Raw genomic sequence first — 16,015 nt, 5'->3', positions numbered from 1 at the left:
AGATGTAGAGAGAGAGAGGGAGGGAGAGAGAGAGAGAGAACCAAAACCGCACCCTAATCCCTATATAGTACACTGCTACCCCTAAGGCCAAAATTAGTGCAGTACGTAGTGAATAGTGTGTCATTTGGGATGTCATTTGGGATGTATTTGCAGTGTTTGGTCAACTTAAGCCTCTCTCATCCCCAGACTAGAGGGAGGGAATTATATTGTTCATGTTGTTATTAGTTTCTATTCCCTGTGTTTCTGTACAGTCTTGGCCCTTCGTCTCTCCTCTAATCTAGGTGATTTTAATATCTTGTTGTTTCTGTACAGTCTTGCATTTGATGATAAGCCAGCAGTTTAACAGCAGTACAGGCCTTTAGAGTAATAGAGATAGTGGTTTTGTGGGGGAAGAAGCTTTTATGCCCAGTGGTTGAGGAGAGAGAGATAATAATCAGAGCTGCATTTTAGCATCTCCACAGTTAATTACATTAGGCACACTATCAAATCACATTGTATTTCTCACATATTCTGAACACAACAGGTGTAGGACCTTACCATGAAATGCTGACTTACAAGCCCTTAACCAACAATGCAGTTCAAGAAATAGAGTTAAGAAAATATTTACTAAATAAATTAAAGTAAAAATAAATTTTAAAAAAGTAACACAAGAAAATGACATGACAATAACGTATATGTCCCGGTACCGAGTCAGGTTAGTTTAAGTAATTTGTACATGCATATGACTTTCCTGAATTGGACCCTTTGAATTTATACCAGAGGCTCCACCGGCAGAAAATAGGTATTTGGTGTGGATTTGTCCCAGCAAGCGGACCATCCATCGCTTCCGATGTTGCTAATGTTCAGTCTCTGGACAATGAAGTAGACGAGCTCAGGACGAGGATCTCCTTCCACAGAGACATCAGGGACTGTAACTCTATTTCACGGAATCATGGCTCTCTCTGGATATACTCTCCCCGTCCATGGGTTCTCAGTACATCGCGTAGACTGGAATAAAGAACTCTCACACTCATGGTGTGATTGTGAAAATGTACTGAACCTCAAATCCTTTTGTTCACAGATACTCCTAGAATACCTCACTATGAAATGCAGACCGTATTGCACAGAGGTGTATATTCCCCCTCAAGTCAACGACGGCCCTCAAGGAACTACACTGAACTTTATGCAAACTGGAAACAACAGTTTAACCTGAGGATTTCTTGTAGTTGGGGATTTTAACTTCTTGGCTACCGTTAGTGGGTATGAAAGGAATTGGAGTCCATGAAAGGAGAGTTGTATGGCATTGAAGCTCGCCTGGAGGGTTGTTAACACAGTGTCCAAAGAAGGGCCATAATGTTGCTCTTGCTGCGGGCGATTCCCTGATCCACCTCTACGCAGACGACACCATTCTGTATACTTCTGGCCCTTCCATGGACACTGTGCTTTCTAAACTCCAAACGAGCTTCAATGCCATACAAGACTCCTTCCGTGGCCTCCAGCTGCTCTTAAACGCTAGTAAAACCAAATGCATGCTTTTCAACCGTTCACTGCCTGCACCCACACGCCCGACTAGCATCACCACCCTGGATGGTTCCGACCTAGAATATGTGGACATCTATAAGTACCTAGGTTTCTGGCTAGACTGTAAACTCTTCTTCCTCTAGACTCATATCAAACATCTCCAATCTAAAGTCAAATCTAGAGTCGGCTTTCTATTCCGCAACAAAGCCTCCTTCACTCACGCCGCCAAACGTACCCTAGTAAAACTGACTATCCTACTGATCCTCGACTTCGGCGATGTTCTCTACAAAATAGCTTCCAATACTCTACTCAGCAAACTGGATGCAGTTCATCACAGTGCCATCCGTTTTGTTACCAAAGCACCTTATACCACCCACCACTGCGACCTGTATGCTCTAGTCGGCTGGTCCTCGCTACATATTCGTCGCCAGACCCACTGGCTCCAGGTCATCTACAAGTCCAAAAAGCTCCGCATTATCTCAGTTCACTGGTCACGATGGCAACACCCACCGTATCTCACTGATCATCCCTAAAGCCAACACCTCATTTGGCCGCCTTTCCTTCCAGTTCTCCCTCACCAACTTCAAACATCTAATATCTGAGCAGCTAACCGATCGTTGCAGCTGTACATAGTCCATTGGTAAATATCCCACCCAATTTATATACCTCATCCCGATACTGTTTATATTTATTTACTTTTCTGCTCTTTTGCACACCAATATCTCTACCTGCACATGACCATCTGATAATTTATTTATTTTTAATTTATAAATTGTAATTATTTGCCTACCTCCTCATGCCTTTTGCACACAATGTATATAGACTCTTTTTTTTCTTTTTTTTCTACTGTGTTATTGACTTGTTAATTGTTTACTCCATGTGTAACTCTGTGTTGTCTGTTCACACTGCTATGCTTTATCTTGGCCAGGTCGCAGTTGTAAATGAGATGTTCTCAACTAGCCTACCTGGTTAAATAAAGGTGAAATAAAAAATAAATAAATACACAGAGAGAGATAAATAGAGAGAGATACAGAGAGAGAGAGAGAGAGAGAGAGAGAGAGAGAGGCAAATTTAGTTCACATACTGACTGACTGGTCTTCTGATCCACGCACCTACTTTTTTTAAGGTATCTGTGACCAACAGATGCATATTTGTATTCCAAGTCATTAGAAATCCATAGATTCATTTATTTATTTTTTCAATTGACTTTCAATTGACTGATTTTTTTTATAGGAACTGTAATTAATAAAATCGTAGCAATTGTTTCCTGTTGCATTTATATTTCTGTTCTGTGTATAATTTCTAATCTCAAGTGCGAGTATAGAGCCAAAACAACACTATTTTTGGAAGACAACTGAGACACGTTGGGACCTTTGTGTCCCTTGATTTTCCCTCTTTCTGAACCGCTTTTTGCTCTGCTCTTGGTTTAGGAGAGGAGAGGAGACGAGACGAGACGAGAGGAAACGAGACGAGACGAGAGGAGACGAAACGAGAGGAGAGGAGAGGAGACGAGAGGAGAGATGACAGTAAAGAAGAGGATGGGGGAGAGAGACTTCTCCTCTCGTCTCCTCTCCTCTCCTCTCGTTTCGTCTCCTCTCGTCTCGTCTCGTTTCCTCTCGTCTCGTCTCGTCTCCTCTCCTCTCCTCTACTCTCCTCTCCTCTCCTCTCCTCTCCTCTCCTGTCCTCATATCTCCTCTTTCTCTCTCCTCAGATCCAGGTGATCAGTTTTGTGACTGAACAGAACTGGGATTCTCTAGAGGTGTTTGATGGAGGAGACAACAGCGACACCATGCTGGGGAGCTTCTCAGGTGAGTCACTCTATCCTTCTCTATTTCTCTCTCGTTCTCTCTTTCTCTCTTTCTCTCTCTCTTTCTATGTGTGTTGGTGGAGTGTTAAACCATGCTGTTTAACTTAGGTGGGGATGGTTAAGTATTTTTTTCAAAACCACCAAATATATCCATGACTCCCATGAGTTGCTCAATACTACCACCACAGCCTGTCCGTTACCAGTGAGTAACCCACCTGTTACTCTGCTGCTCAATAGATGAAACAGAGAGAAGCAGCAAGTCACTATTGATCTGCGTTACAGACGGTTGAGTGTATCAATACTCACTCGAGCTCAAAGAGAGGAGAAGCAGGTGTATTAGAATGCGTACGGTTGAAAAGGTTTATTTTAGAGGTTTATTTTAGAGATCAAGTGACTCATTAGTTTATCCTGTGTAATGTTTAACCTCGTCATTTAACGATACTATAGAGCCTCCCCCCTCTAACCACTAGGCTACCTGCCTCTAGCCACTAGGCTACATGCTCTAACCACTAGGCTACCTGCTCTAACCCCTAGACTACCTGCTCTAACCACTAGGCTACCTGCTCTAACCACTAGACTACCTGCTCTAACCACTAGGCTACCTGCTCTAACCACTAGGCTACCTGCTCTAACCACCAGACTACCTGCTCTAACCACTAGACTACCTGCTCTAACCACTAGACTACCTGCTCTAACCACTAGGCTACCTGCTCTAACCACTAGACTACCTGCTCTAACCACTAGACTACCTGCCTCTAACCACTAGACTACCTGCTCTAACCACTAGACTACCTGCTCTAACCACTAGGCTACCTGCCACTAACCACTAGGCTACCTGCCACTAACCACTAGGCTACCTGCCTCTAATCACTAGGCTACCTGCCACTAACCACTAGACTACCTGCTCTAACCACTAGACTACCTGCTCTAACCACTACAGTGCCTTGCGAAAGTATTCGGCCCCCTTGAACTTTGCGACCTTTTGCCACATTTCAGGCTTCAAACATAAAGATATAAAACTGTATTTTTTTGTGAAGAATCAACAACAAGTGGGACACAATCATGAAGTGGAACGACATTTATTGGATATTTCAAACTTTTTTAACAAATCAAAAACTGAAAAATTGGGCGTGCAAAATTATTCAGCCCCTTTACTTTCAGTGCAGCAAACTCTCTCCAGAAGTTCAGTGAGGATCTCTGAATGATCCAATGTTGACCTAAATGACTAATGATGATAAATACAATCCACCTGTGTGTAATCAAGTCTCCATATAAATGCACCTGCACTGTGATAGTCTCAGAGGTCTGTCAAAAGCGCAGAGAGCATCATGAAGAACAAGGAACACACCAGGCAGGTCCGAGATACTGTTGTGAATAAGTTTAAAGCCGGATTTGGATACAAAAAGATTTCCCAAGCTTTAAACATCCCAAGGAGCACTGTGCAAGCGATAATATTGAAATGGAAGGAGTATCAGACCACTGCAAATCTACCAAGACCTGGCCGTCCCTCTAAACTTTCAGCTCATGCAAGGAGAAGACTGATCAGAGATGCAGCCAAGAGGCCCATGATCACTCTGGATGAACTGCAGAGATCTACAGCTGAGGTGGGAGACTCTGTCCATAGGACAACAATCAGTCGTATATTGCACAAATCTGGCCTTTATGGAAGAGTGGCAAGAAGAAAGCCATTTCTTAAAGATATCCATAAAAAGTGTTGTTTAAAGTTTGCCACAAGCCACCTGGGAGACACACCAAACATGTGGAAGAAGGTGCTCTGGTCAGATGAAACCAAAATTGAACTTTTTGGCAACAATGCAAAACGTTATGTTTGGCGTAAAAGCAACACAGCTCATCACCCTGAACACACCATCCCCACTGTCAAACATGGTGGTGGCAGCATCATGGTTTGGGCCTGCTTTTCTTCAGCAGGGACAGGGAAGATGGTTAAAATTGATGGGAAGATGGATGGAGTCAAATACAGGACCATTCTGGAAGAAAACCTGATGGAGTCTGCAAAAGACCTGAGACTGGGACAGAGATTTGTCTTCCAACAAGACAATGATCCAAAACATAAAGCAAAATCTACAATGGAATGGTTCAAAAATAAACATATCCAGGTGTTAGAATGGCCAAGTCAAAGTCCAGACCTGATTCCAATCGAGAATCTGTGGAAAGAACTGAAAACTGCTGTTCACAAATGCTCTCCATCCAACCTCACTGAGCTCGAGCTGTTTTGCAAGGAGGAATGGGAAAAAATGTCAGTCTCTCGATGTGCAAAACTGATAGAGACATACCCCAAGCGACTTACAGCTGTAATCGCAGCAAAAGGTGGCGCTACAAAGTATTAACTTAAGGGGGCTGAATAATTTTGCACGCCCAATTTTTCAGTTTTTGATTTGTTAAAAAAGTTTGAAATATCCAATAAATGTCGTTCCACTTAATGATTGTGTCCCACTTGTTGTTGATTCTTCACAAAAAAAATACAGTTTTATATCTTTATGTTTGAAGCCTGAAATGTGGCAAAAGGTCGCAAAGTTCAAGGGGGCCGAATACTTTCGCAAGGCACTGTAGGCTACCTGCTCTAACCACTAGACTACCTGCCTCTAACCACTAGGCTACCTGCCTCTAACCACTAGGCTACCTGCCTCTAACCACTAGGCTACCTGCCTCTAACCACTAGGCTACCTGCCTCTAACCACTAGACTACCAGCTGCCCCAGTTGACCTGCTCTGTTAAATCTCTCTTACATGAAACAAGCGTCATTATGAATAAACATTTATCTGTTCTTACAAGCGGTGTGAGTACCAAAACATGTACATCTGTCCTCCTACTATAACCACTGTAAGATAAATAAGGCTCGATGAAGAGTTGAATGTGTTGATGATGAGTACTCTTGGTCTCCCCTGCAGGAACGACGGTCCCAGCACTCCTGAACAGCACGTCCAACCAGCTCTACCTACACTTCTTCTCTGACATCAGCGTGTCTGCTGCCGGCTTCAGGCTGGAATACAAGAGTAAACATACACGTTGAACTATAATATCAATGGGATGTGTCCTAGTGAAATATACTATAATATCAATGGGATGTGTCCTAGTGAAATATACTATAATATCAATGGGATGTGTCCTAGTGAAATATACTATAATATCAATGGGATGTGTCCTAGTGAAATATATTATAATATCAATGGGATGTGTCCTAGTGAAATATATTATAATATCAATGGGATGTGTCCTAGTGAAATATATTATAATATCAATGGGATGTGTCCTAGTGAAATATATTATAATATCAATGGGATGTGTCCCAGTGAAATATACTATAATATCAATGGGATGTGTCCTAGTGAAATATATTATAATATCAATGGGATGTGTCCTAGTGAAATATATTATAATATCAATGGGATGTGTCCTAGTGAAATATATTATAATATCAATGGGATGTGTCCTAGTGAAATATATTATAATATCAATGGGATGTGTCCTAGTGAAATATATTATAATATCAATGGGATGTGTCCTAGTGAAATATATTATAATATCAATGGGATGTGTCCTAGTGAAATATACTATAATATCAATGGGATGTGTCCTAGTGAAATATACTATAATATCAATGGGATGTGTCCCAGTGAAATATACTATAATATCAATGGGATGTGTCCTAGTGAAATATACTATAATATCAATGGGATGTGTCCTAGTGAAATATACTATAATATCAATGGGATGTGTCCCAGTGAAATATACTATAATATCAATGGGATGTGTCCTAGTGAAATATATTATAATATCAATGGGATGTGTCCTAGTGAAGTATACTATAATATCAATGGGATGTGTCCTAGTGAAATATACTATAATATCAATGGGATGTGTCCTAGTGAAGTATACTATAATATCAATGGGATGTGTCCTAGTGAAGTATACTATAATATCAATGGGATGTGTCCTAGTGAAATATATTATAATATCAATGGGATGTGTCCTAGTGAAATATACTATAATATCAATGGGATGTGTCCTAGTGAAGTATACTATAATATCAATGGGATGTGTCCCAGTGAAATATACTATAATATCAATGGGATGTGTCCTAGTGAAATATACTATAATATCAATGGGATGTGTCCTAGTGAAATATACTATAATATCAATGGGATGTGTCCTAGTGAAATATATTATAATATCAATGGGATGTGTCCCAGTGAAATATACTATAATATCAATGGGATGTGTCCTAGTGAAATATACTATAATATCAATGGGATGTGTCCCAGTGAAATATATTATAATATCAATGGGATGTGTCCTAGTGAAATATATTATAATATCAATGGGATGTGTCCTAGTGAAATATACTATAATATCAATGGGATGTGTCCTAGTGAAATATACTATAATATCAATGGGATGTGTCCTAGTGAAATATACTATAATATCAATGGGATGTGTCCTAGTGAAATATACTATAATATCAATGGGATGTGTCCTAGTGAAGTATACTATAATATCAATGGGATGTGTCCTAGTGAAATATACTATAATATCAATGGGATGTGTCCTAGTGAAGTATACTATAATATCAATGGGATGTGTCCTAGTGAAGTATACTATAATATCAATGGGATGTGTCCTAGTGAAATATATTATAATATCAATGGGATGTGTCCTAGTGAAATATACTATAATATCAATGGGATGTGTCCTAGTGAAGTATACTATAATATCAATGGGATGTGTCCCAGTGAAATATACTATAATATCAATGGGATGTGTCCTAGTGAAATATACTATAATATCAATGGGATGTGTCCTAGTGAAATATACTATAATATCAATGGGATGTGTCCTAGTGAAATATATTATAATATCAATGGGATGTGTCCCAGTGAAATATACTATAATATCAATGGGATGTGTCCTAGTGAAATATACTATAATATCAATGGGATGTGTCCCAGTGAAATATATTATAATATCAATGGGATGTGTCCTAGTGAAATATATTATAATATCAATGGGATGTGTCCTAGTGAAATATACTATAATATCAATGGGATGTGTCCTAGTGAAATATACTATAATATCAATGGGATGTGTCCTAGTGAAATATACTATAATATCAATGGGATGTGTCCTAGTGAAATATACTATAATATCAATGGGATGTGTCCTAGTGAAATATACTATAATATCAATGGGATGTGTCCTAGTGAAGTATACTATAATATCAATGGGATGTGTCCCAGTGAAGTATACTATAATATCAATGGGATGTGTCCCAGTGAAATATACTATAATATCAATGGGATGTGTCCCAGTGAAATATACTATAATATCAATGGGATGTGTCCTAGTGAAGTATACTATAATATCAATGGGATGTGTCCTAGTGAAATATACTATAATATCAATGGGATGTGTCCCAGTGAAATATACTATAATATCAATGGGATGTGTCCTAGTGAAGTATACTATAATATCAATGGGATGTGTCCTAGTGAAATATACTATAATATCAATGGGATGTGTCCTAGTGAAATATACTATAATATCAATGGGATGTGTCCTAGTGAAATATATTATAATATCAATGGGACGTGTCCTAGTGAAATATACTATAATATCAATGGGATGTGTCCTAGTGAAATATACTATAATATCAATGGGATGTGTCCTAGTGAAGTATACTATAATATCAATGGGATGTGTCCTAGTGAAATATACTATAATATCAATGGGATGTGTCCCAGTGAAATATACTATAATATCAATGGGATGTGTCCTAGTGAAGTATACTATAATATCAATGGGATGTGTCCTAGTGAAATATACTATAATATCAATGGGATGTGTCCTAGTGAAATATACTATAATATCAATGGGATGTGTCCTAGTGAAATATATTATAATATCAATGGGATGTGTCCCAGTGAAATATACTATAATATCAATGGGATGTGTCCCAGTGAAATATATTATAATATCAATGGAATGTGTCCCAGTGAAATATACTATAATATCAATGGGATGTGTCCTAGTGAAATATACTATAATATCAATGGGATGTGTCCCAGTGAAATATACTATAATATCAATGGGATGTGTCCTAGTGAAATATATTATAATATCAATGGGATGTGTCCCAGTGAAATATACTATAATATCAATGGGATGTGTCCTAGTGAAATATACTATAATATCAATGGGATGTGTCCTAGTGAAATATACTATAATATCAATAGGATGTGTCCTAGTGAAATATATTATAATATCAATGGAATGTGTCCCAGTGAAATATACTATAATATCAATGGGATGTGTCCTAGTGAAATATACTATAATATCAATGGGATGTGTCCCAGTGAAATATACTATAATATCAATGGGATGTGTCCTAGTGAAATATACTATAATATCAATGGGATGTGTCCCAGTGAAATATACTATAATATCAATGGGATGTGTCCTAGTGAAATATATTATAATATCAATGGGATGTGTCCCAGTGAAATATACTATAATATCAATGGGATGTGTCCTAGTGAAATATACTATAATATCAATGGGATGTGTCCTAGTGAAATATACTATAATATCAATGGGATGTGTCCTAGTGAAATATACTATAATATCAATGGGATGTGTCCTAGTGAAATATATTATAATATCAATGGGATGTGTCCTAGTGAAATATACTATAATATCAATGGGATGTGTCCTAGTGAAATATACTATAATATCAATGGGATGTGTCCTAGTGAAGTATACTATAATATCAATGGGATGTGTCCTAGTGAAATATATTATAATATCAATGGGATGTGTCCCAGTGAAATATACTATAATATCAATGGGATGTGTCCTAGTGAAATATACTATAATATCAATGGGATGTGTCCCAGTGAAATATACTATAATATCAATGGGATGTGTCCTAGTGAAATATACTATAATATCAATGGGATGTGTCCTAGTGAAATATATTATAATATCAATGGGATGTGTCCCAGTGAAATATACTATAATATCAATGGGATGTGTCCTAGTGAAATATACTATAATATCAATGGGATGTGTCCTAGTGAAATATATTATAATATCAATGGGATGTGTCCCAGTGAAATATACTATAATATCAATGGGATGTGTCCTAGTGAAATATACTATAATATCAATGGGATGTGTCCTAGTGAAATATATTATAATATCAATGGGATGTGTCCTAGTGAAATATACTATAATATCAATGGGATGTGTCCTAGTGAAATATACTATAATATCAATGGGATGTGTCCCAGTGAAATATACTATAATATCAATGGGATGTGTCCTAGTGAAATATACTATAATATCAATGGGATGTGTCCTAGTGAAATATACTATAATATCAATGGGATGTGTCCTAGTGAAATATATTATAATATCAATGGGATGTGTCCCAGTGAAATATACTATAATATCAATGGGATGTGTCCTAGTGAAATATACTATAATATCAATGGGATGTGTCCCAGTGAAATATATTATAATATCAATGGGATGTGTCCTAGTGAAATATATTATAATATCAATGGGATGTGTCCTAGTGAAATATACTATAATATCAATGGGATGTGTCCTAGTGAAATATACTATAATATCAATGGGATGTGTCCTAGTGAAATATACTATAATATCAATGGGATGTGTCCTAGTGAAATATACTATAATATCAATGGGATGTGTCCTAGTGAAATATACTATAATATCAATGGGATGTGTCCTAGTGAAGTATACTATAATATCAATGGGATGTGTCCCAGTGAAGTATACTATAATATCAATGGGATGTGTCCCAGTGAAATATACTATAATATCAATGGGATGTGTCCCAGTGAAATATACTATAATATCAATGGGATGTGTCCTAGTGAAGTATACTATAATATCAATGGGATGTGTCCTAGTGAAATATACTATAATATCAATGGGATGTGTCCCAGTGAAATATACTATAATATCAATGGGATGTGTCCTAGTGAAGTATACTATAATATCAATGGGATGTGTCCTAGTGAAATATACTATAATATCAATGGGATGTGTCCTAGTGAAATATACTATAATATCAATGGGATGTGTCCTAGTGAAGTATACTATAATATCAATGGGATGTGTCCTAGTGAAATATACTATAATATCAATGGGATGTGTCCTAGTGAAATATACTATAATATCAATGGGACGTGTCCTAGTGAAATATACTATAATATCAATGGGATGTGTCCCAGTGAAATATACTATAATATCAATGGGATGTGTCCTAGTGAAGTATACTATAATATCAATGGGATGTGTCCTAGTGAAATATACTATAATATCAATGGGATGTGTCCTAGTGAAATATACTATAATATCAATGGGATGTGTCCTAGTGAAATATAATATAATATCAATGGGATGTGTCCCAGTGAAATATACTATAATATCAATGGGATGTGTCCCAGTGAAATATATTATAATATCAATGGAATGTGTCCCAGTGAAATATACTATAATATCAATGGGATGTGTCCTAGTGAAATATACTATAATATCAATGGGATGTGTCCCAGTGAAATATACTATAATATCAATGGGATGTGTCCTAGTGAAATATATTATAATATCAATGGGATGTGTCCCAGTGAAATATACTATAATATCAATGGGATGTGTCCTAGTGAAATATACTATAATATCAATGGGATGTGTCCTAGTGAAATATACTATAATATCAATAGGATGTGTCCTAGTGAAATATATTATAATATCAATGGAATGTGTCCCAGTGAAATATACTATAATATCAATGGGATGTGTCCTAGTGAAATATACTATAATATCAATGGGATGTGTCCCAGTGAAATATACTATAATATCAATGGGATGTGTCCTAGTGAAATATACTATAATATCAATGGGATGTGTCCCAGTGAAATATACTATAATATCAATGGGATGTGTCCTAGTGAAATATATTATAATATCAATGGGATGTGTCCCAGTGAAATATACTATAATATCAATGGGATGTGTCCTAGTGAAATATACTATAATATCAATGGGATGTGTCCTAGTGAAATATACTATAATATCAATGGGATGTGTCCTAGTGAAATATACTATAATATCAATGGGATGTGTCCTAGTGAAATATATTATAATATCAATGGGATGTGTCCTAGTGAAATATACTATAATATCAATGGGATGTGTCCTAGTGAAATATACTATAATATCAATGGGATGTGTCCTAGTGAAGTATACTATAATATCAATGGGATGTGTCCTAGTGAAATATATTATAATATCAATGGGATGTGTCCCAGTGAAATATACTATAATATCAATGGGATGTGTCCCAGTGAAATATACTATAATATCAATGGGATGTGTCCTAGTGAAATATACTATAATATCAATGGGATGTGTCCCAGTGAAATATACTATAATATCAATGGGATGTGTCCTAGTGAAATATACTATAATATCAATGGGATGTGTCCTAGTGAAATATATTATAATATCAATGGGATGTGTCCCAGTGAAATATACTATAATATCAATGGGATGTGTCCTAGTGAAATATACTATAATATCAATGGGATGTGTCCTAGTGAAATATATTATAATATCAATGGGATGTGTCCCAGTGAAATATACTATAATATCAATGGGATGTGTCCTAGTGAAATATACTATAATATCAATGGGATGTGTCCTAGTGAAATATATTATAATATCAATGGGATGTGTCCTAGTGAAATATACTATAATATCAATGGGATGTGTCCTAGTGAAATATACTATAATATCAATGGGATGTGTCCCAGTGAAATATACTATAATATCAATGGGATGTGTCCTAGTGAAATATACTATAATATCAATGGGATGTGTCCTAGTGAAATATACTATAATATCAATGGGATGTGTCCTAGTGAAATATATTATAATATCAATGGGATGTGTCCCAGTGAAATATACTATAATATCAATGGGATGTGTCCTAGTGAAATATACTATAATATCAATGGGATGTGTCCTAGTGAAATATACTATAATATCAATGGGATGTGTCCCAGTGAAATATACTATAATATCAATGGGATGTGTCCTAGTGAAATATACTATAATATCAATGGGATGTGTCCTAGTGAAATATACTATAATATCAATGGGATGTGTCCTAGTGAAATATACTATAATATCAATGGGATGTGTCCTAGTGAAATATACTATAATATCAATGGGATGTGTCCTAGTGAAATATACTATAATATCAATGGGATGTGTCCTAGTGAAATATACTATAATATCAATGGGATGTGTCCCAGTGAAATATACTATAATATCAATGGGATGTGTCCTAGTGAAATATATTATAATATCAATGGGATGTGTCCCAGTGAAATATACTATAATATCAATGGGATGTGTCCTAGTGAAATATACTATAATATCAATGGGATGTGTCCTAGTGAAATATACTATAATATCAATGGGATGTGTCCTAGTGAAATATACTATAATATCAATGGGATGTGTCCTAGTGAAATATACTATAATATCAATGGGATGTGTCCTAGTGAAATATATTATAATATCAATGGGATGTGTCCCAGTGAAATATACTATAATATCAATGGGATGTGTCCTAGTGAAATATACTATAATATCAATGGGATGTGTCCTAGTGAAATATATTATAATATCAATGGGATGTGTCCTAGTGAAATATACTATAATATCAATGGGATGTGTCCTAGTGAAATATACTATAATATCAATGGGATGTGTCCCAGTGAAATATATTATAATATCAATGGGATGTGTCCTAGTGAAATATACTATAATATCAATGGGATGTGTCCCAGTGAAATATACTATAATATCAATGGGATGTGTCCCAGTGAAATATACTATAATATCAATGGGATGTGTCCTAGTGAAATATACTATAATATCAATGGGATGTGTCCTAGTGAAATATACTATAATATCAATGGGATGTGTCCTAGTGAAATATACTATAATATCAATGGGATGTGTCCTAGTGAAATATACTATAATATCAATGGGATGTGTCCTAGTGAAATATACTATAATATCAATGGGATGTGTCCTAGTGAAATATACTATAATATCAATGGGATGTGTCCTAGTGAAATATATTATAATATCAATGGGATGTGTCCTAGTGAAATATACTATAATATCAATGGGATGTGTCCTAGTGAAATATATTATAATATCAATGGGATGTGTCCTAGTGAAATATACTATAATATCAATGGGATGTGTCCCAGTGAAATATACTATAATATCAATGGGATGTGTCCTAGTGAAATATACTATAATATCAATGGGATGTGTCCTAGTGAAATATACTATAATATCAATGGGATGTGTCCTAGTGAAATATACTATAATATCAATGGGATGTGTCCTAGTGAAATATATTATAATATCAATGGGATGTGTCCTAGTGAAGTATACTATAATATCAATGGGATGTGTCCTAGTGAAGTATACTATAATATCAATGGGATGTGTCCTAGTGAAATATACTATAATATCAATGGGATGTGTCCTAGTGAAGTATACTATAATATCAATGGGATGTGTCCTAGTGAAGTATACTATAATATCAATGGGATGTGTCCCAGTGAAATATACTATAATATCAATGGGATGTGTCCTAGTGAAATATACTATAATATCAATGGGATGTGTCCTAGTGAAATATACTATAATATCAATGGGATGTGTCCTAGTGAAATATACTATAATATCAATGGGATGTGTCCTAGTGAAATATACTATAATATCAATGGGATGTGTCCTAGTGAAATATACTATAATATCAATGGGATGTGTCCTAGTGAAATATACTATAATATCAATGGGATGTGTCCTAGTGAAATATACTATAATATCAATGGGATGTGTCCTAGTGAAATATACTATAATATCAATGGGATGTGTCCTAGTGAAATATACTATAATATCAATGGGATGTGTCCTAGTGAAATATACTATAATATCAATGGGATGTGTCCTAGTGAAATATATTATAATATCAATGGGATGTGTCCTAGTGAAATATACTATAATATCAATGGGATGTGTCCTAGTGAAATATATTATAATATCAATGGGATGTGTCCTAGTGAAATATACTATAATATCAATGGGATGTGTCCCAGTGAAATATACTATAATATCAATGGGATGTGTCCTAGTGAAATATACTATAATATCAATGGGATGTGTCCTAGTGAAATATACTATAATATCAATGGGATGTGTCCTAGTGAAATATACTATAATATCAATGGGATGTGTCCTAGTGAAATATATTATAATATCAATGGGATGTGTCCTAGTGAAGTATACTATAATATCAATGGGATGTGTCCTAGTGAAGTATACTATAATATCAATGGGATGTGTCCTAGTGAAATATACTATAATATCAATGGGATGTGTCCTAGTGAAGTATACTATAATATCAATGGGATGTGTCCTAGTGAAGTATACTATAATATCAATGGGATGTGTCCCAGTGAAATATACTATAATATCAATGGGATGTGTCCCAGTGAAATATACTATAATATCAATGGGATGTGTCCTAGTGAAATATATTATAATATCAATGGGATGTGTCCTAGT

At 35.8% G+C, this 16,015-nt stretch overlaps 1 protein-coding gene across 1 annotated transcript in view; it reads left to right on the top strand.

Annotated features, from left to right (window-relative positions):
* The window catches only part of LOC139372403 (CUB and sushi domain-containing protein 2-like), a 773,740-nt gene that overhangs the window by 576,740 nt on the left and 180,985 nt on the right, over positions 1 to 16,015 (top strand). Inside the window, exons 38-39 of the mRNA XM_071112112.1 lie at positions 3,212 to 3,308; positions 6,217 to 6,321. Coding sequence (XP_070968213.1) covers positions 3,212 to 3,308; positions 6,217 to 6,321 — 202 coding nt within the window. The remainder of the gene's footprint in view (positions 1 to 3,211; positions 3,309 to 6,216; positions 6,322 to 16,015) is intronic.

Source organism: Oncorhynchus clarkii, chromosome 18 (assembly GCF_045791955.1).
Source record: "Oncorhynchus clarkii lewisi isolate Uvic-CL-2024 chromosome 18, UVic_Ocla_1.0, whole genome shotgun sequence".
NCBI lineage: Eukaryota > Metazoa > Chordata > Actinopteri > Salmoniformes > Salmonidae > Oncorhynchus > Oncorhynchus clarkii.
This window is presented reverse-complemented; position numbering and strand designations above follow the sequence as displayed.